This window comes from Haliotis rufescens, unplaced genomic scaffold (genome assembly GCF_023055435.1).
Source record: "Haliotis rufescens isolate VD_foot unplaced genomic scaffold, xgHalRufe1.0.p SCAF_16, whole genome shotgun sequence".
NCBI lineage: Eukaryota > Metazoa > Mollusca > Gastropoda > Lepetellida > Haliotidae > Haliotis > Haliotis rufescens.
In genome coordinates, this window is record NW_025963846.1 from 2,050,610 (window position 1) to 2,071,509 (window position 20,900).

At 41.9% G+C, this 20,900-nt stretch overlaps 1 protein-coding gene across 3 annotated transcripts in view; it reads right to left on the bottom strand.

The window, feature by feature from the left end:
- The window catches only part of LOC124144883, a 381,519-nt gene that overhangs the window by 247,480 nt on the left and 113,139 nt on the right, over positions 1-20,900 (bottom strand). For 2 of the 3 annotated variants that reach the window (XR_007221550.1, XM_046514495.2), the window contains exon 4: positions 13,215-13,292. Coding sequence is in view for 2 of the 3 variants with exons in the window: in XM_046514495.2 (XP_046370451.2) it covers positions 13,215-13,292 (78 nt within the window). In the remaining variant the exon portion in view is untranslated. Of the gene's footprint in view, positions 1-10,648; positions 11,165-13,214; positions 13,293-20,900 lie in introns of those variants that run through there. The other variant, XM_046514496.2, reaches the window with a different exon arrangement.

The following is a 20,900-nucleotide window of genomic DNA, read 5'->3' on the forward strand; positions in this document are numbered from 1 at the left end:
CCTTGTATTGCAAACTGTATCAGAGCCCTTGTATTGCAAACTGTATCAGAGCCCTTGTATTGCAATATGTATCAGAGCCCTTGTATTGCAAACTGTATCAGTACCCTTGTATTGCAATATGTATCAGAGCCCTTGTATTGCAAACTGTATCAGTACCCTTGTATTGCAAACTGTATCAGTACCCTTGTATTGCAAACTGTATCAGAGCCCTTGTATTGCAATATGTATCAGTACCCTTGTATTGCAATATGTATCAGTACCCTTGTATTGCAATATGTATCAGAGCCCTTGTATTGCAATATGTATCAGAGCCCTTGTATTGCAATATGTATCAGAGCCCTTGTATTGCAAACTGTATCAGTACCCTTGCATTGCAATATGTATCAGAGCCCTTGTATTGCAAACTGTATCAGTACCCTAGCATTGCAAACTGTATCAGAGCCCTTGTATTGCAAAAAGTATCAGAGCCCTTGTATAGCAAAATGTATCAGAGCCCTTGTATTGCAAACTGCATCAGAGCCCTTGTATAGCAAAATATATCAGAGCCCTTGTATTGCAAAATATACCAGAGCCCTTGAATTGCAAACTGTATCAGTTCCCTTGTATTGCAAACTGTATCAGAGCCCTAGCTTGTATTGCAATATGTATCAGAGCCCTTGTATTGCAAACTGTATCAGTACCCTTGTATTGCAAACTGTATCAGAGCCCCTGTACTGCAACAAGAAGCTATCTGAGACTCCCAGCAAGAAGCTGACTGAAGGGCCAGCATTAATCTTACAAGGTGAAGTGAGCTGGATTACAACTAACGACCTGCATCATTACACACACAAAAACTGGCAATATTTATTACATTTGGAAAAAAACAGGGCTCCTTTATAAGAAACAGATACAAAGATGCCTTGGTCCTTTTGTACTTAGGAAGAATTCACATTTTAATCTCCCCTTATAAAGGTCACCATCAATCTCTCACCTGCAATAAGAAGTACGTGTACGGATAGAAATAGACCTGGCACAAACAGGTCGCCTTCTTCAAACTATGTGCACCGAGTCCAATAGGTCCTTGAGTCATCTTTTTCAAGGATAACAACATTTTCTTTTATCTGTGATACACACTGAAAACAACTGCAAGGATATAAAATGTCTTGATATATGTGGCTGCAGAAATGTGTTTTACTCATAAAGACAAAGGTCTCCCCTCATTTTTTTCATACATTTTTTTTTAGTTCAAGATGTTACTGCAAATGTGTTTGCATAATCAAACAATAATAAAAGCAAAAGAAATACTAGTTCGGAATCTGATTAATGCATTAATGAAGTAGCATTACAGTCGATGTTTACTCTTTATGGCAGATAACACTATTGAACTTGTTTGTTTGTTTATTTATTTTTTAACGCCCCACTCAGCAATATTCCAGCTATAGTCAAGTCTCGTTAATCCGACATCGTTGGTTGCACATGATTGTGTCGGATTAATGAGTATGTCGGATTAACGAAATTAAGTGATTTGTGATCGAAAATCGGACATCTTCACGATAGATAATAACCGTGTGTACCTTGTAATGAAATCATTAAAGCTTGGTACATACAGGTTTGAATAGCTTTTCCTGTTAATTGTTAAAGTTAATCTCTGCAACCAGTGCGTGTCAAAACACGGGGTTGTGTACTCGCAGGCAGATGACCACGGAGTACGCTGACCACTGTGTCGGATTAACAAGACTGATAAATGAGTGATTTCGGTAATTCGTTGCAAATTAGGTGTGTCGGAGTCGGAGTGCGAGAATGTCGGATTAACGGGACTAAATAGCGCTGAATCAATCGGTTCCCATCATTTGTGTCGGATAAAGCCGAGTGTCGGATTAACGAGTGTCGGATTAACGAGACTTGACTGTATATGACGGTGGTCTGTAAATAATTCAGTGATTGACATCATGAGCATCGATCCTTGCAATTGGGATACACTGACATGCATCAACCAAGTCAGCGAGTCTGACCACCCGATCCCGTTAGTCGCCTCCTACGACAAGCATAGTCACCTTTCACGGCAAGCATGGGTTGCTGAAGACCTATTCTACCCCGGATCTTCACGGGTACAGCAGTTTGGATGATAGATTGTATTGTGCAAGTAGATGTACCCATCATGAACAGTTAAGAAAGACTCTTAAGAATATCCAAAATTCCAAAATGAAAGAGCAATAGTTGAGCATTGTACATGTATAATTTCGTGTAAAAATATACATTAGTTTGAGGGTTATGGCTCAGAAACAAAGCCAAGAGTTGTTGACTAAGTCCAAGTTGTTTCCATGGATCTGTAACAAAATAGAATTTAGAAAGAAAAAAAAAATAGCAAAAGGCACCAGTTAAGTTGATGAGCAATGCATACACCAAGTTTCATTGAAATACATTGAAACTTGAAAGATTTTCAAGTTCTGGCTTGGAAACAAACCCTACCTTCATTTGAGACTAATTGAAAATGGAAACATTTGTGCAGAAATAACAAAACAACAAGTAGACTAAAATTATTTATTATATTTGGCACAAGAATAGGGAGCTGGCTCGGTTGTTGCTTACGAATGGTTAATGTTTTATGAGCTTGGTTGCAGGGGCAAGCCGGCCTGGACAACCGTGGGGAAGCAGCTGCTTGTAGGGGCAAGCCGGCCTGGACAACCGTGGGGAAGCAGCTGATTGTAGGGGCAAGCCGGCCTGGACAACCGTGGGGAAGCAGCTGATTGTAGGGGCAAGCCGGCCTGGACAACCGTGGGGAAGCAGCTGATTGTAGGGGCAAGCCGGCCTGGACAACCGTGGGGAAGCAGCTGATTGTAGGGGCAAGCCGGCCTGGACAACCGTGGGGAAGCAGCTGCTTGTAGGGGCAAGCCGGCCTGGACAACTGTGGGGAAGCAGCTGATTGTAGGGGCAAGCCGGCCTGGACAACCGTGGGGAAGCAGCTGATTGTAGGGGCAAGCCCGCCTGGACAACCGTGGGGAAGCAGCTGCTTGTAGGGGCAAGCCGGCCTGGACAACCGTGGGGAAGCAGCTGATTGTAGGGGCAAGCCGGCCTGGACAACCGTGGGGAAGCAGCTGATTGTAGGGGCAAGCCGGCCTGGACAACCGCGGGGAAGCAGCTGCTTGTAGGGGCAAGCCGGCCTGGACAACTGTGGGGAAGCAGCTGATTGTAGGGGCAAGCCGGCCTGGACAACCGTGGGGAAGCAACTGCTTGTAGGGGCAAGCCGGCCTGGACAACCGCGGGGAAGCAGCTGATTGTAGGGTCAAGCCGGCCTGGACAACTGTGGGGAAGCAGCTGCTTGTAGGGGCAAGCCGGCCTAGACAACCGTGGGTTGCAGGGGCAAGCCGGCCTGGACAACCGTGGGGAAGCAGCTGCTTGTAGGGGCAAGCCGGCCTGGACAACCGCGGGGAAGCAGCTGATTGTAGGGGCAAGCCGGCCTGGACAACTGTGGGGAAGCAGCTGCTTGTAGGGGCAAGCCGGCCTAGACAACCGTGGGTTGCAGGGGCAAGCCGGCCTGGACAACCGTGGGGAAGCAGCTGCTTGTAGGGGCAAGCCGGCCTGGACAACTGCGGGGAAGCAGCTGCTTGTAGGGGCAAGCCGGCCTGGACAACCGTGGGGAAGCAGCTGATTGTAGGGGCAAGCCGGCCTCGACAACCGCGGGGAAGCAGCTGATTGTAGGGGCAAGCCGGCCTAGACAACCGTGGGTTGCAGGGGCAAGCCGGCCTGGACAACCGTGGGGAAGCAGCTGCTTGTAGGGGCAAGCCGGCCTGGACAACCGTGGGGAAGCAGCTGCTTGTAGGGGCAAGCCGGCCTGACAAGAGCTGTGTGAGCAGGGGCAGTAGCCGGCCTGCGAAGAGGGATTTGAAAATATGTTTGAATTTGAATATGAATTGGGGGGATTATGAAATAAAAGCCTTGGGGGGATTATGAAATAAAAGCCCGCTGTTTTAATGGAATAGTAGGAATGAAGTTATGGATGTAAGCAACAACCAGCACGACTCCAAGGAGGTAGAATGGGGCGGCTGGAGGGCCGAGAAGCACGCGACAACATGGCGGATGAAACAGCGAATAAACATTGGAGGCGCATGCGCGGCCTGCCGGAAGTTTAGAAGTACGTGATGCACCCTTAACACATATGGAATTTGGCACCAGACATCAAATAATTAAAAATGTACGTAACGCAGATACTAAGAATAAACAATGACTATATGCATGGGTGAAACATGTAGGTATGTTTTTAGGAGAAACCTATAATTGTGTGGGTACATCATGTAGCTGAGATGGACAATGGACGCAAACAAGTTTAAGAACGAAAGCATGTAGGTACACGTGGGCATGAATATAATTGGCAGCGGGAAGTAATTATGCGTAGATGAATCAACCAACACGACAGAGAACACGGGGGTGGGCCGGAAGAGAATTAGAGCACATTTATAGCATAACGATTGATGAAAGAAACCGCCGGGAGTGTAGTAAATGGATGTATGTCCGGGGCTGTCATTTCCGCACAAACAAAAATAATAAATTTACATTAAAATATAATGTAGAAAAATTTAAAAATAGCAAAAGGCACCAGTTAAGCTGATAAGCAATGTATATGTCAAGTTTTGTTGAAATATGTTGATTGTTTTCAAGTTATGGCCTGAAAACAAACCCCTCCCATGTTTGAGACTATGTTTCCATGCAACAATAAGAAAATATAATTCAGAATGATTTGAAAATAGCAAAAGGCACCAGTTAAGCTAATGAGCAATGTAGATGTCAAGTTTCGTTGAAATATGTTGAGAGAGAAAGAGACATAATTATCACAAAAATATAATACGGTCAAGTCACAAATTTGTTGTTTCTTAAACTGAAGCCTTTGATATTCTGTTATTAATTCAGAGATGTATCTAGACCTGCTCAGATGCTGTAGATGGATGCTCATGATGTCAATCACTGGATTGTCTGGTCCTGACTTGATTATTTACAGACTGCCATATAGCTGGAATATTGCTGAGGGTGGTGTGAACAAACCAACAAAACCAACAAAGACTGTCATAATCAGCCCCAAGTCTTCAACAAATATATGTGAACATTCAGCAATTGGAATTAAAAACGTCCCATGTCAAGTAAATAAAGTTTTAACAAATATTATCGCTTTGCAGTGGTGAACAAAATAATTATTTTTTCCAAATTAGCCTGCCAAGGGCACTTTGTTTGTAATACTCAATAAAACCCCTGATGTATCTATTTGGCTTCAGTCAGGCATGTTTGCCATTGTTGGTGCCATCATTTGCAAGATTTTTTAAAATCCTGTTTTTGAAATACAGCATTGAGCGACAGCTGTTGAGCAAAATCATAATAACAGTCACTTGCTGGAAAGCTAGTCACATGAACTCTTGACCATTGCCAGCACTTGCTACTAAGAATGCTGTCAATATATACACATTTTTTAATCTCTAACTCATAAATCACATTAGTTTCAGGGGTCAGTGATAGAGGACTTACAATGCTTGCTCCATATCACAGGCGATATGCTTTCAGTTCTTGACATTATTACCCAGATCAAGAGAACCAGGGTGCGTTCCAATTGCAGTCTCAGCTCCCAGGGGAGTATGCAACAAAAGCTGCCTGTTTGGTGCAAGAAGATTGTTTTCAGGTCATATTTCAGCCTAATGGGTATCCATTAACTTCTGGGTGAACAAAAGCAAATTTCCACCAAACTAACTTATCTATGGAGACACATGTGTTATAATCTGTGACAAAAATACTGAATTGGAGAATGAAAAATACATCCCAAATTAACAAACTGTTTTCACCACTTTGTGTGTTGTGAGGTTGGAAAAAGCAATGTTACAATATCAATGTAGACGCTTTGACAAACACCAGGGTTCACTTGCACAAAGCGATCTTAACGCTAAGATGATCATAACTCCCATACTTTAACATAGGCTTAGAATAGTCGTAGCGCTAAGATCGCTTTGTGCAAGTGGGCCCTGGTTTTATCCCATCACAGTTTAACAGATAGAGGACGATTTGCCAGCTAAAGTACTCACGGAAATGAAAAAAACTGTTTTTTCGATCTCAAATTTTAAATAAATGCAGTTAATATACAAAATATATAAATATTCAAACAACTCAATTAGTACTAATTGGGCCTTGGCACAAATACAGCGTATCAAAGGTTTTTATGTCTTTTTACACGTAAAAGTGTGTAAAAATATGAACAAAACAGACTATTGTGAAACTGAGCATAACCAGGTGTTAGTAGATCAAGGTGAATGTCCATGACCTATGACACCTTTACGACAGGTGAAAACAGGTGCTTGAAACCCACGTGCATGTGATTTGTCAGTGGTTAGTGATTTGTGAGTGGCATTATGGGATAGTGAATCATCGTCAAAATATCAGAACGTAAAAGTAACATATTCCCTTCTCAAACTACAACTTACATGTCATTATTATTATGTACATAAACATAGCTGTTATTTTTATTGTTGTTTTGACAACTTTTTCCAGGCTAATTTGCATAATGCCTATAGCCTGTTTCTGCCATGTCAATTTGGACTTAGTTTTATTTTTGAATGTTGAAAGTGCCTACAAATTACCTCCTGTAAAGTACATTTTGTATTGAGCACTGAGATAAAACTAGCAAATCCACACTAGTACTTTTCCAGTTGTTTTGTTATTTCGTATTTACATCTACGTAATGCTTTGTGTCGATTATTAAATCCAGCAAAACAGTCTTTTTCATTTCCATGAGCACTTTAGTACTTCACCAAGATATAAACCCTGTTGTTCATGTGACTGTATGTTTATATCCCTCTGAAGCACTGGCACATATTTTCTATCTATCCACCAATCACATTCAAAGCAGATCACATGGTTTGTGCAAACACAACAAGCAATGAGGTAGAATGCAAAAAATTGAATGTACATTATAACAAACACATTCATATAATGGTTTTGGCACGAACTTGGGAGCTGACTGATTTTATCACAGAGGAGGGCTGAGCGAGAGCTAGGTGCTGTCCTGGAGCCGCTATGAGGCTTGGACGGTGGTCTGCGGTCCGGGGCTGCAACCTGAGCTCTGGTGCTAGCTTATTTACAAGGAGAGGGACGACCGAGAGCTAGGCGAGGGTCCTGGGGCCGCTGCGGTAGTTCGGACGGTGGTCTGCGACCTGAGCTCTGGTTTGGACTTGGGGGAGAAAAGGACACTCTAGATGAGTGGAAATAGCCCAAAGCAAGTGATTGGAAGGGTACCCCCTTACAAGAGTGAGTGCCCCCAAACCCTGTTGTTCATGTGACTGTATGTTTATATCCCTCTGAAGCACTGGCACATATTTTCTATCTTTCTTAGAACACAGGTAAATACTCAGGTTTCACAAACTCTACACTGCAGATGAAAAAAACTCCACCAGTCACATTCAAAGCAGATCACACGGTTTGATATAAACTGTCCCGTTCTTGCCTGTCATGCTGAAATCTTTCACCAAACACGAGAGTTTCATGCGTCCATGATAAACTGTATACCTTACAGTACTTTATCAGCGTATATAAGATAGCGACGCGATAAATGGCAAAGAACAATGAAGAACACAGCTCGGTTTATTTCACAATAAAACATTGTTTATCATGACGTCATTTCTGGAGATTTGAATATGCGCTCATAATTGATGACAACATTTAATGGACAACGTTATTTTTGAGAGGGAAGTGTAAAGAAAGTTGTTTCCCATAGATGAAGCTGGAATACACAGATAAATGCAGTGGCTGAACAATCGCATCCAAAAGTGGGACAAATATGACAATCGGTACGAGGAGAAATGGTACAGATAAACAACGTGAGGATTGTGTGAATGCAGGAAATACCATCTGTTCATAAAAATGAACTTGTCCGACACATCCGAGGTTGGATTCGTTTCAGGGAGTCATCATTATTAAAATTTGGCATAATACATGTATCTTTAACGCTTGTACATTTTATCAACATCCTTAAAGAGGCTCTACATAATGTTGATATCTCATATAAGAACGATGGTCCCACTTGTCGTTTATTTCTTAAATAACCTGACCACAAAAGTGACCAACCATTATAAGAAAGTATTTGCCTGTACTCGAGATACTGATTCATAGATACATGCTAAGGATATAGTTGGAACAATACATAGACTGCTTTTCGCAGAGATTTTGTAAGACATTGGAAATGGTTTTGACATTTTTACTTACACCTAATTTCATCATAAACAAAGCTTTTAAAAGAAGCTTTTCCTTAAGAGGACACCTAATTCCCAATGCAACAACCCAAATTCGGCTTCACAGGCTCAGACATTTGACAAGTAAGATTTGCAAGACATGGCCTACAAACCTGAATGCACGGTTGGAGGAAGATACAACACCTCTAATGAGTCTATAGTTAGCTATTTGGCTTAATCAGGATCTTTAACTTGATAAAGATTTCTTTCTCAAACACAGCTGTGCCAACCAAACAACTTTGTCAAACTGGGAAAATTGCAGACATTTGAAAAAAAAAAAAATGTGAGCAGTTCCCGTTTGTTACAGTTTGTTAAGGATGTAAGATGTTGTCAGGATGACAGTATCAATGAGAAATTCTTGAGATCTGTAACAAACCATGTGAGTGAGAGCCATCATTAGGAAAGAAGCAGTGATCATCTGGCTTCAGGTGTCTTGAAGAATTCCGTTTAGATAACAGCTGCCACATAATTCTAGTGGAAGACTATTGAACAGGTGTGCTTTTTCCTCCTCCTTCGGTTCAATTCGGAATGGTCAGTTCTTAACAGTTCAGTGAAGGCAGTGAGTGTTTCCGTTGTCTTTTGAAACCGCCAGTCCTTGTGGACTGGCAACTCTAAAAATGACCAGCCCTCCCCCTAAATTTTGCCAGTCCCAACTTTCAACAAATATAAAACGTATGAAAATTATTCGTTTTTAATTCTTTCAACATCATGTTCAATGCAATGATGTCATCGCTGAAGTAACTTCGTTAGATCTATACGCATTCACACAAACTTTAGGCACAATTTTGTCTCTCATTAGTAATATTGTAAAACGAAGTTACTACAAATGGTTATTTAACATTGAAATGGTAATGGTAACAGACAAGCTGACTTTGTTCCAAAAACGTACTTATATGAATATCACCGATGTTTTGTTCAACAACAAAGATTTATGAGGTACTTTATTTGCAAGTTCAATGGCAGTCACATGAATTACCGGTCCAAGCCTAATTTTACTGGTAAAAAACTTGTAATTACCGGTAAACGGGAACGCTGTTTGAGGAGCGTATCTACTTCAAACACATAGAGAATCCCTGCCTTGTGTATTCCTATATCTAACATGTCAAGTAGGTGGGAAAAAAGTATCAAAGTCTGATCCTAAAGAACAGAATAGGTTGCTGGGGACATGTTCGAATGTATTCTATGTGTTGATAGTAGAGGTGAGTGATTTGATATCTACATTTTCAGTCTTTAGCAATACTCCAACTATACCACATTGGGGCAGAGTGGGCAAGAGGTCTAAAGCACCAGGCTGGCAAGTGTCAGGTGCTGAGATCGTGTTCTGCAAGCTTCAGGTGCCGAGATTGTGTCCTGCTACTGACCAGGGGGCTGTTCTTAGCTCTAAGGTGATCATAACTCCCAAACCTTAACATAGACTTACGACAGTCGTAGCACCAAGGTTGTTTTGTACAACGACACCAATGTTGTTATTCAGCCAGACACAAGCTGCTGAGATCGTATTCAGCTAGTGAGTGAGTGAGTGAGTGAGTGAGGTTTAACGCCGCTTTTCGCAATATTCCAGCAATATCACGGCGGGGGACACCAGAAATGGGCTTCACACATTGTACCCATGTCGGGAATCGAACCCGGGTCTTCGGCGTGATGAGCTAACGCTTTAACCACTAGGCTACCCGACCGCCCCTTATTCAGCTAGTGACCAGGGTGCAAAATACAGAACCTTCCACTATTGGCCGACCAAGTAGGGATTAACACTGCTATTATCAATATTAGAATTACTGATAAGAAAGATCAAAGTGATCCATGGCTTAGATCCACTTTGGAGTGAAACCTATGCACAGGGTCAGGTGCTGCAAACCAAGAATTTAGGATTCAAACCCATGATCATAGGAAACTGGTACGACTGACTCAACTAAATGCACAGCAAATTGTGTGTGAAAACAACTGGGCCCTCTGTGCCCCCCAGGGAGCTGAGAATTCAATTGGAATGCTGATCCACTGACTGAGACAATAACATCGCATGCTTTGACCATGCATATGTTGTATAGAGCATTGTGCTTCAAAGTAATCTACTATATGTATTATTTACATTGATACCCTGAAGAAAAGATAGTACTTGATGTTACCCTGCCTGGCAATGGACATTAAGGGGATTAGAGACAGACTGGTCGGTCTGGAGTCAGTATGCTGTGTTTGATTGTCCGAATTGGTCTGCTAGTTCAGACTATCACAAGCAGCTAAACACACATTCACACACATGCACACACATAAACACACCTTGCGATAAAAGTGAAAAAAACAAACCCTGAACGCGATGTTAAACCCCATTTCACTTACCTAACCTTTTATCTATTTATTTATTTATTTATTTATTTATTTATTTATTTATTTAATTCCCTCGTCCTGTCGCCGGCCATTTTGCAAGCACATCACCCCACTCCAACGTAACTTTTTATTTGCTGCAAATTCAAATCCACTTTACAGAAATACAGCATTGATAACCTACATGAAAGAAACTCAATCATAAATAGAAATGTTTAGACTTTTTTACACAACAGCTGCTTATAAAATGTCTGCCTACTAGCATGTAATCTTTCCATATAAAACACACAAAATACAAGTATGATCAAATTCATTACTGATCCCATATACGAAAAACAAAATATAAATTATAGTCACCACAACGAGTCACCAAAAGAGCTCTCACAACGATTAACATTCACTACATCATTTTATGACATAGTTGTTGATCATGTCATAATTGTTACAGGCAAATTCCCAATAAAACACTGAAAGTGATGAGTACGAGACAAATTCTCATTACGTTTAAGTGGTCCTAGTAATCGCAGGTTGTATTAGATATCGTATCAGCAGCCTTCAGGCATCACGGGGTGAAGGATAAATCAGCAGCGATGGGATTTGGTAAAAACCTGCAGACAAAATGATTACAATGATTTAATTAGACATCATATAGCGGCGCCATTAATGAAGACGATGAACTTCAAATCGGCAATCTGTTTTGTCTCATAGCAGGAACCCTTTATCAATCTCCACACAATATACACAACTTCAAACAGACAAGCTTAACTAAATACTGCAGGTTTGTGGAGTCTTTCAGACCATAATCCATCTTTATAACGCCCTTTCGGCAGATCTGAGAGCTACTCGGCGCTCGGTCAATGCGTACGATCATATCGTGACTCGTGCCGAGGAGGATTTTTCACATCGTAAGTCAAAGACAGGTCTTACGGGCTGCAAATACATTGTCCATGAAGCAATTTAATCAAGTTTCAACTATCAAAAGTGAAAAGTTTTAGTTTGATATCTGACAGCAATGATACTCGATTTACTAGGCTGTCATAACGGAAACCAGAGTTCCAGTCTTCGTCGATATCAAATGGTTGAAAATCGTTTGGATTCCAATCCATGGATGGTTCTTAAGCCAGCAATTCTAAGCCTGGTGCAAAATCATTTTGATCAAATAATGTTATCCTTTTAAAACAGCATTTCAAGTCACAGTCTATAATCATGTGCAATTTGTTCTGAATTGTAAAGATTCATTTATTTGCCATCAAAGTATGTTTGTCACATTTGTGAGTTCCACTATACCATTAATATTTCTGAATAAACTTCTCACCTCTTAATGACACTGGTCCTAAAACACATAAATTTCATTCTACTCTCCTTGTACTTTTATATTAACTCTTATTCTGTCAGATTTGTATCCAAGCAAAATTCCTAAGAAAATTTCTGGGAAAAACTTTAAACAAATATTCTCACCAATATCATATGTAAGACCAAAGCATCTAACTGCATGTCATTGTGTCTTTTTGGACCAAAATGAAGTATGACGGCTGGAAGCTGTGGAATATGTTTATTTAATGTCAACAAATGTTATAAAAAAAAGACAAGCTTTTTTGTCGAGCAACTGAGCGAGTATTGTCAGCTTAATGTGGGAGGAAAACACAGGTCATGAACTTGTCCTCCTTTGGGGGCATCCACAGACAAACGGACAAACCATCATAATTACCCAGTCTTAATCAGCATATCCTGGCACAGTCAAGACAAGCAACTCCAGAGAATTGCTATGCCAGAGACCAAAAGGCCTTCCCTTATAAATAAGAATGTTGTGATCAGTCTATCAGCTTGACTTAGAATACAGTAAACTACATCATAACAAACTCAAAGGGACCACTGATTTTAGTTCGATATAACTGAATTTCTTATAAGCATGTATTCAGCAAATGGCCGGGACCAAAAATATGTTCCTTATATCCATCAGTTTGTTATAAGCATGTTCGTTATAAACGTAGTTTAGTGTAATTTGGAGTCGTTTTGGTCTTCTTATTTCTGACAGATTTTTAGATTTTTCAAAGTCTATGTTGACTTGTGACTTGTCAGTTTAGACATTTTTAAATGACATAAATATTTTATAAGGTTCTGTGCAAGAAGAGGTCTCATAAAAAGTATAAGATAAGGAGAATTAAGCCATGGAAGACGGTGGTCCAAGGTTTTACCAATGAACAAATCACTAGCTTAATGAAATGAGTATTGGGCTTAGTATGTATGAATTGTTGGTCCTCTGGTCTTCACACAACATGGGACACCTTTGTATCAAAGCATTTCATTGTGGCTTTTCGGCTTTTCGGCTTTTCGGCTTTTCAGCTACTAATGTTGGTCTTTGACATCATGTAACACACACACTTCTTTTGTTGAGGCCATAAACATTAGGCTGGGCTTGACAAGTATAATGCTGGTCCACTAGACTAATGCCAGTAATTAATACTAAGGGCCAGTCATTTCAAAATAGTTCCACAGTATTTTACTGTATCTCACCTGGTCAAAATCTTGAACAAGCAGGAAGCCTCTTACAGATAGAAACATGCCCACCGTCTAACTTGTTGGTGGAAAGTGCACAATTTCAGTCTCATATTGGTAAACCAGTCAGAAAGAAAGGTCAGGATATTGAGAAATACATACCTTTGACGTTTCATAGTTGTCTTGATCATTTTCTTGAACTGATCTTTCTGAAGCATACCGGTAGGTCCTATTGGCAACCTGCAAAAAATGTTGAACCCTGTTAATGGTTAAAGTTTCAATTTTTTCTTCTTCTTATATATATAAACTTATACATAAATATCAGTGACAAAATCCCTTTCGTAAGTGATAAGATATCTCTGCAAAAGATTGGGGGACAGGGGAGGCAAAAAATAATAAAAATATCTTCTTCCGGAAGACACAGGAGAGACCAGTTTGTTCTCTTGTTCTCTGGAAAAGTTGGACGTCCTTGGTCACTTGCCTTGAAATAAAGCGACAAAACCCTTTCCATATCCAATAGAAATCTCTGCATAAAGCAGAGCCGATTGTACAATTCTGACTATATCACGAGCATGTGTTTATGAATCACAATCAAAAAGTGATGACACCAGGTGTTCGTGAAAATCATAGCGTATCCTGCCCCACTGGTGGGACCCATTACAAACACATGCAAAGGCAAGTCAATTGTTCCCCTGAAATGGCACGAACAAACACAAAGAGAGCTCTTTCCGAAACTAGTTTCCTACCCATGTTTTGGTGAACAGTTGTGAACAAGGTTGCAGACTGCAACTGTTATCAGCATGTCACTGTGTCAGGCCTAATTCTCAAAGGTTGTCATTCCGGGGTAGAATAGGTCTTCAGCAACCCATGCTCGCCGTAAAAGGCAACTATGCTTGTCGTAAAAGGCAACTAACGGGATCGGGTGGTCAGGCTCGCTGACTTGGTTGATGCATGTCATCGATCCCAATTGCGTGGATTGATGATCATGATATCAATCACTGGATTGTCTGGACCAGACTCGATTATTTACAGACCGCCGTCATATAGCTGGAATATTGCTGAGTGCGGCGTTAAACAACAAACCAAACCAAACTTTGTGGTTGTCATGAAGCCCAATACCCAGCAGACAATGATGTGAGGTGGGACAATCAACTCTGGTGCTATTTCTTGTGACAGGTGATTTCTACCCATATGTCGTGTGAGCTAAAGGCAAGGCAGAACACACAGAAAAGCAATTGACATCCAATTATTTTGTTCAGTCCAGTAAGGACCTAAGTAGAGGGCGTGGAGTCATCACATAGATGACATCCTTGCCTGTCAGCTTGATGGGGATAACCACTTTGGTCATGTGGATGAGGTGCCTGACTTTAGATCAGAGTGAGTATGGTTTTATGCAGCTTTTAGCAATATTCCAGCAATATCACGGCGGGGGACACCAGAAATGGGCTTCACTCATTGTACCCATGTCCGGAATGGAACCCGGGTCTTCAGCGTGAGGAGCGAACGCTTTAACCACTAGGCTACCTGACCGCCCCCTTTAGATCAGAAGATCCCATCATGGGACTCAGAAACTGTTCAGCAGCTACATTAGGCATGTTCATTTAAGAGCAAGTTCACACGAAAATGAACCTATTTTTCTTCTTCTTCTTTTTTTCTATTTTTTTTACTTTTTCAAAATGAAAAGTATGTCCCTGGAAGATTCATAGCCAAAACAATGCAAATATCACAAGTACCTAATTTTTTTTTGGCATTAAATCAATTCACATTTTTCACATTTACGAAGAGTTCTATTTCCATAAAAAACATACTATGGCTTATATCCCTTGCAATATGACGTCATTGGTGCCAATTGCCAAAGGAATGACGTCATTAGACTTTATTAGTCCCGTTTCACCTGGTGTGGGTACAGGTGTGTGATTCTAGCTTCTCAAACGGACATGTTAGTATTAAATTGGAGCACACTAGGTCTCAGCCCCCTTCTTTGTAGCCTGGGATGAGTCTCCTCTTGACGACAGGAATGTAGCAGGGAGTGGAGTTATCCCACAGATGACATCGCCACCTTGTCAGTTTGATAGCAGGGCTATCCTCTTTGGTCATATGGAAATGTCATCACACCTTGGATCAGAAACATGGTTCCCGTCCCGTCACTGGAATTTTATGGCTGCTACACCAAATGTCCCCCCCCCCAAAAAAAAACAAAAATTCTTAAAATTCTAAGAAAAACAAAATTTATTCCTACATAATCAGTCTCGATTATCTGCCCAAACAGATTCCATGGTTTCACTAACACTGCACATATGACAATATCCCTTGGAGTGAGCAGAGACCATATAACTATATGGTCTCTGGAGTGAGTGAGTGAGTTGGGTTTAACGTCGCTTTTAACAGTATTCTAGTTATATCATGGCGTGTCAGCTTAATGTGGGAGGAAAGCCTGAAGTGATGCAGCTATCAGACGTTACCACTTCAGTGAAACCCACGAGCATGGTACGGTGCTGACAAACCTAGAAACACAATCGGGCGAACCGGGATTCGAACCCACAATCATAGGTTTCTGGTGTGCCAATGGGATGCAACTCTTCACAGCGAATCGCGGCACCTAAGACGACTGGGCTACCCGTACCCCCCTGAAAAGTTACCAATGGACAATGACATGAGCTTGCTTGACTTTTAGTCAGGTTAGCTAAAAATGGGGTTGGCCCGAGAGAAAGGCAGTATTGATTCCCCACAAGGATACTATCAATTTGCTGTTCCAAACCAAAAGCGCTAAAAGTGCAGCCCAATATATCTCAGTGTTTCATGACTGATGACACAACAGATGAAATTGGCTGGGGTATTTAACATGGAAGAAGGTCGGATCAGCCCCTGTCGGTGGCATAACAATTACCAACGTACTACATCATACAATCAAAACACTCCCGATGCAGTCTTAATAGTCTCGGATGAGGTGAGAGAGGACACAAGGATGAGGAATTCAGGGACCACACGGTCTTGACATGTGTCACATCCTGTTCCGAGACTCACTGCTACCTGGGGTTGTAGCTCCTGCAGTGTACCGTGACTGTGGACTGTCACAGACAGGAGGTCTACCCACAGACACCGATCAATGTTCTTGGTGGATAGTAACTGCATGATTAACTGTATTACTGCATAGATATTGATTGAGACCTGTGAAGATCCGGGGTAGAATAGGTCTTCAGCAACCCATTTTTGCCGTAAAAGGCGACTATGCTTGTCGTAAGAGGCGACTAACGGGATCAGGAGGGAAGGCTCACTGACTTGATTGATACATGTCATCTTATCCCAATTGTGTGGATCGATGCTCATCACATCAATCACAGCTATATGATGGCGGTCTGTAAATAATCGAGTCTGGATCAGACAATATAGTGATTGACATCATGGGCATTGATCTACACAATTGGGATACGGTGACATGCATCAACCAAGTCAGCAAGTCTGAGCACCCGATCCTGTTAGTGGCCACTTATGGCAAGCATGGGTTGCTGAAGATCAATTCTAACCTGGATCTTCATGGATATGTTGGCCTTGTAGAACTCAGCTTGGAGAGCGGGATGACAGTGGTTCGATCCCCGGCCGCTTCATTCCAAAAGAAGTTAACCTTGGATACTTGTTGGTACCCTGCTGGTGCTCAGCGTTAAAGTGACAGTACATTGATGATTTCACTTTAGAGAAGTCTACACATTGAGTGAGTGAGTGAGTGAGTTGGGTTTAACGCCGCTTTTAACACTATTCCAGTTATATCGCGGCGTGATGCAGGTGTCAGCTTAATGTGGGAGGAAAGCCCAAAGTGATGCAGGTCTCAGATGTTTACCACTTCTGTGAAACCCACGAGCATGGGTATGGTGCTGACAAACCTAGAAACATAATTGGGGCGAACCGGGATTCAAACCCACAATCATAGGTTTCTGGCATGCCCAAGGGACGCAACTCTGCACAGCGAATAGTGGCGCCTTAGATGACTGGGCCACCTGTGCCCCCCTACACATTGAGATGAACATGTGTCATGAAATATTTAACATTCATTGAAAAAATATCAAAAACGTGAAAACAAATTTCTGTTTGCATATGTATACTCCATGTGCTGTAATCGAAGACATGGTTTGTTTGTAGTTTAACGCCGCACTCAGCAATATTCCAGCTATATGACGCAGTCTGTAAATAATCAAGTCTGGATCAGACAATCCAGTGATTGATATCATGAGCATCGATCCATGCAATTGGGATTGATGACATGCTTCGACCAAGTCGGTGAGCCTGACCACCCGATCCTGTTAGTCGCCTCTTATCGAAGACATGGAGAGCTAGCCCTATACGGTCATTTAGACCTGTAAAACTATATTGTCATGCACCTCACTGTCGCAGTTGTAGTAGTATATCTTAATAATTAGGCATTAGGCCTCATTTCAGAATAGGTGCGTGCGTTTGCGGGTCACTTGATAAGCCTACACTCGTGATGTGGTCACTGGACAGGAATTGAATAAGGCAAGCATCGGCTATTGTTTACAAAGCTTCAAAATAGTTGACTTCCTGTCCCTTTAAGGCTGCAAAAGAAGGACTGGCTGGTTTGGAGTCAGTATAATGCATCTGGGTGGAGTATCTATGTTAAACTGCAGGATGGTGCAGGCTAGCATCCTAAAACTAACGCACGTCCACGGGAACAACCAGCCACATTCACATGTACGCAGATGTGTGTAACCTTGACATTGACCTTGAACCTCATTTCACCTTACAACAAAGGTCTTCATTCCCAAACAACATCATAATACACCCTTCCTGTGTATCATGTAAATATGATAACTACTAGATGTGGGAGTTTCATGGCAATATCGCAGGACAGGCAACATTTCAGGCCAAACAGAACGAAAATATTAATTGACTATTATCTACAGAATGATTGTATTTCTGTCTCGCATGCAATATTAACGGCAGTCAAATCTTCCAAGGGAGCCATAACAGGCTAATCTATTTAATCTCAGGGGTATTTCATCTAGACACGATAGCACTTAAATGTGTAATATCAGCTTGTCACAGCATGCTCAATTTGATTTCTTCAGACACTATAATCACTGTTTAGACACCACAAATTGTAGGAAAGTATGAAGCCTGATATGTCCTTAGGGATGGGAAGTTATCATTGTTGGTTGTTGGGGGAAAATTGCTTCTGGAAAAATGATTTGTCGAGATCCTTCGTCTAACTGGTCATCATCTTCTTACCTCTCCATGTAAAGAACTTCCAAGAAATATCAAGATGTTTGAATATTTCACTGTTGATGGATATTTCAGGAATAAATATGCTGAGTCAAATATTTAAACCTTTATTTTGAAGATCCGGGGTAGAATAGGTCTTCAGCAAGCCATGCTTGCCGTAAAAGGCACTATGCTCGTCATAAGAGGCGACTAACGAGATCGGGTGGTCAGGCTTGCTGACTTGGTTGATGCATGTCATCGATCTCCAAAACACTTTATTTGTCAAGGGCCTTGAAAATCATTCTTGACAACAACAAATAAAGAAGCATCATTCTTGATACATCAATGGCTTCACTTTGAATAAATTTACTGAGTATGGTAAACTGCAGGGAAGACCAGTCATCCAGGTGCCGGAACAGGTGCTGGAACAGGTGCCGGACTAGGTGCATCCCCTAGGCGTGCATAAAAGAAACCTATGATCGTGGGTTCGAATACTAGAATTGCTCTGATCGTGTTTCTTTGTTGCTCGTAGGGTTTCACCGAAGTGGTAAACATCTAAGACCTGCATTACATTGGGGTTTCCTCCCACATTAAGCTTGTGGTGATATAACTGGAATTAGGGCTGGAGTGGGTAACTCGGTTACTCATGTCGGGTGGGTACTGAGTAGGACCCGGGTACCCACAGGGCTACCTGGACTTTTGGTTAGTCACAAGATATATTGTTTCATGACAAAAATTATCTTAAACTCTATGGTTACACTAAAAGTCACCAATGTTCGTTGTTCTTTCTGACTATGCACCCATTCCTTCTGACTTTCATATGTTTGAATAAAGATAAAACTTCATGCAGTAAAGTTCAGAGTATGCATAACCAGATCGTTTTATACGTGTATCTAAATACATTTTGCCAGGGCTACGGTCAAACTATTCCAAATCAGACATTTTGTACCTTTCTCTTGAGACCTACAGCAGGTACCTGGGTAGGGTCTGGTAATAGGGGGTTTGGTACCCAGGTAGCAAATTTGGACTCAACCCAGCCCTAACTGAAATACTTTTCAAAGTAGTAAAACCCAACTCAATCACCCACTGATTAACTGCAGACTAGACAATCCAGTGATTGATATCATGAGCATTGATCCACGCAATTGGGATCCATGACATGCATCAAACAAGTCAGCGAGCCTGACCACCCGGTCTCGTTAGTCGCCTCTTACGACAAGCATGGCCTCTTTAGGGCATGTATGGGTTGTTGAAGACCCCGGAACTTCATGGGTTTTGTGCAATTACAATTAGCCATACCAGTAAAAGTCAAACATCCATGCATCTAAACAACTGTCTTTCCATGTAACATCCAAGTACATCTTGGGATCAACTGTATCCACTGGCATCGCTATCACCTTCATGAGTTCCTGACCGCCTCCGTGGTCTAGTGGTAGAGCGTCCGCCCACCAACACCTGGTGTCATCACTGATTTCGTCCAGAGAGCGGAAGGTCCGGGGTTCGATCCCCGGCCGCGTCATACCAAAAGACGTTAAAAGATGCTACTTGTTACCCTGTCTGGCACTCGGCATTAAGGGGCTAAAACAAGGACTGGTCGGCTCAGAGTCAGTATACTGTGTCTGAGTGGGGTATTCATGTTAAAAACTGCGGCATGGTATCTCAGTGGGCTAGCACTATAAATCGGCATCAGTCCGGACTAGTACAAGCAGCCACACACACACACACACACACACACGTGCATGCACGTCGCTATATAAGGGCAATAATCTTGGACGCGACGTTCAACACAATTTCACCTCACCTCACCTCACCTCACCTCATGAGTTCCTCATGCCAACAAACATGACTGCCTATTGTGATCTAGATTTCCTATGGGAGCTTGTTGAGAATACTATTGATGTCCTTGATTAAGAATGAGTGACGTGGGGCTTAATGCTGCTTTGAACAGTATTTCAGTCATACAACAGCCTGTCAGCTTCATTTGGAGGAAGTCCCAAAGTAATGCAGGTCGTAGATATTTACTGGAAACGTGAACCCCGCTCCATGTATGACAGCTAAGGGACACAACTCTGTGAATGGAGCTATGGTTCAGAGACCAATTAGTGCCATCAGTGCCGCTTCTAATGAAGAAGATGAAGACAGAAGATGAACAAGAGCCAGAGACTGTGAGTAGGGCAGGTTAGTTAGGAGTAAGTTAGCGAGTATCAATTTCCCCTGTGAACATCCGGGTTAGAATTGGTATTCAGCAACCAACGGGATATTGGGTGGTCAGGCTTGCTGGTTTGGTTGATGCATGTCATCATAGCACCAACGATTGATGCTGATGATGTCAATTACTGGATTGTCGGGTCCAGACTTGATTATTTACAGACCGCCATCATAAAGGTAGAACATTGATGAGGGCAGTGTTAAACAACAAACAAACAGACAAACAATGAGTATCAATTTAAGCCGGGACATTATTTTGGTCTCACCATGTCAGATACCAGCTTTTGTTATAAAACAGTGATCATTTCGAGATACCATGCCACAGTTTAACATGAATACCCCATTCAGACACGGTATACTGGCACCAAGCCGACCAGTCCTTGTTTTAGCCCTCAGCAATATTAAAGCTATATGAGGGCGTTCTGTAAA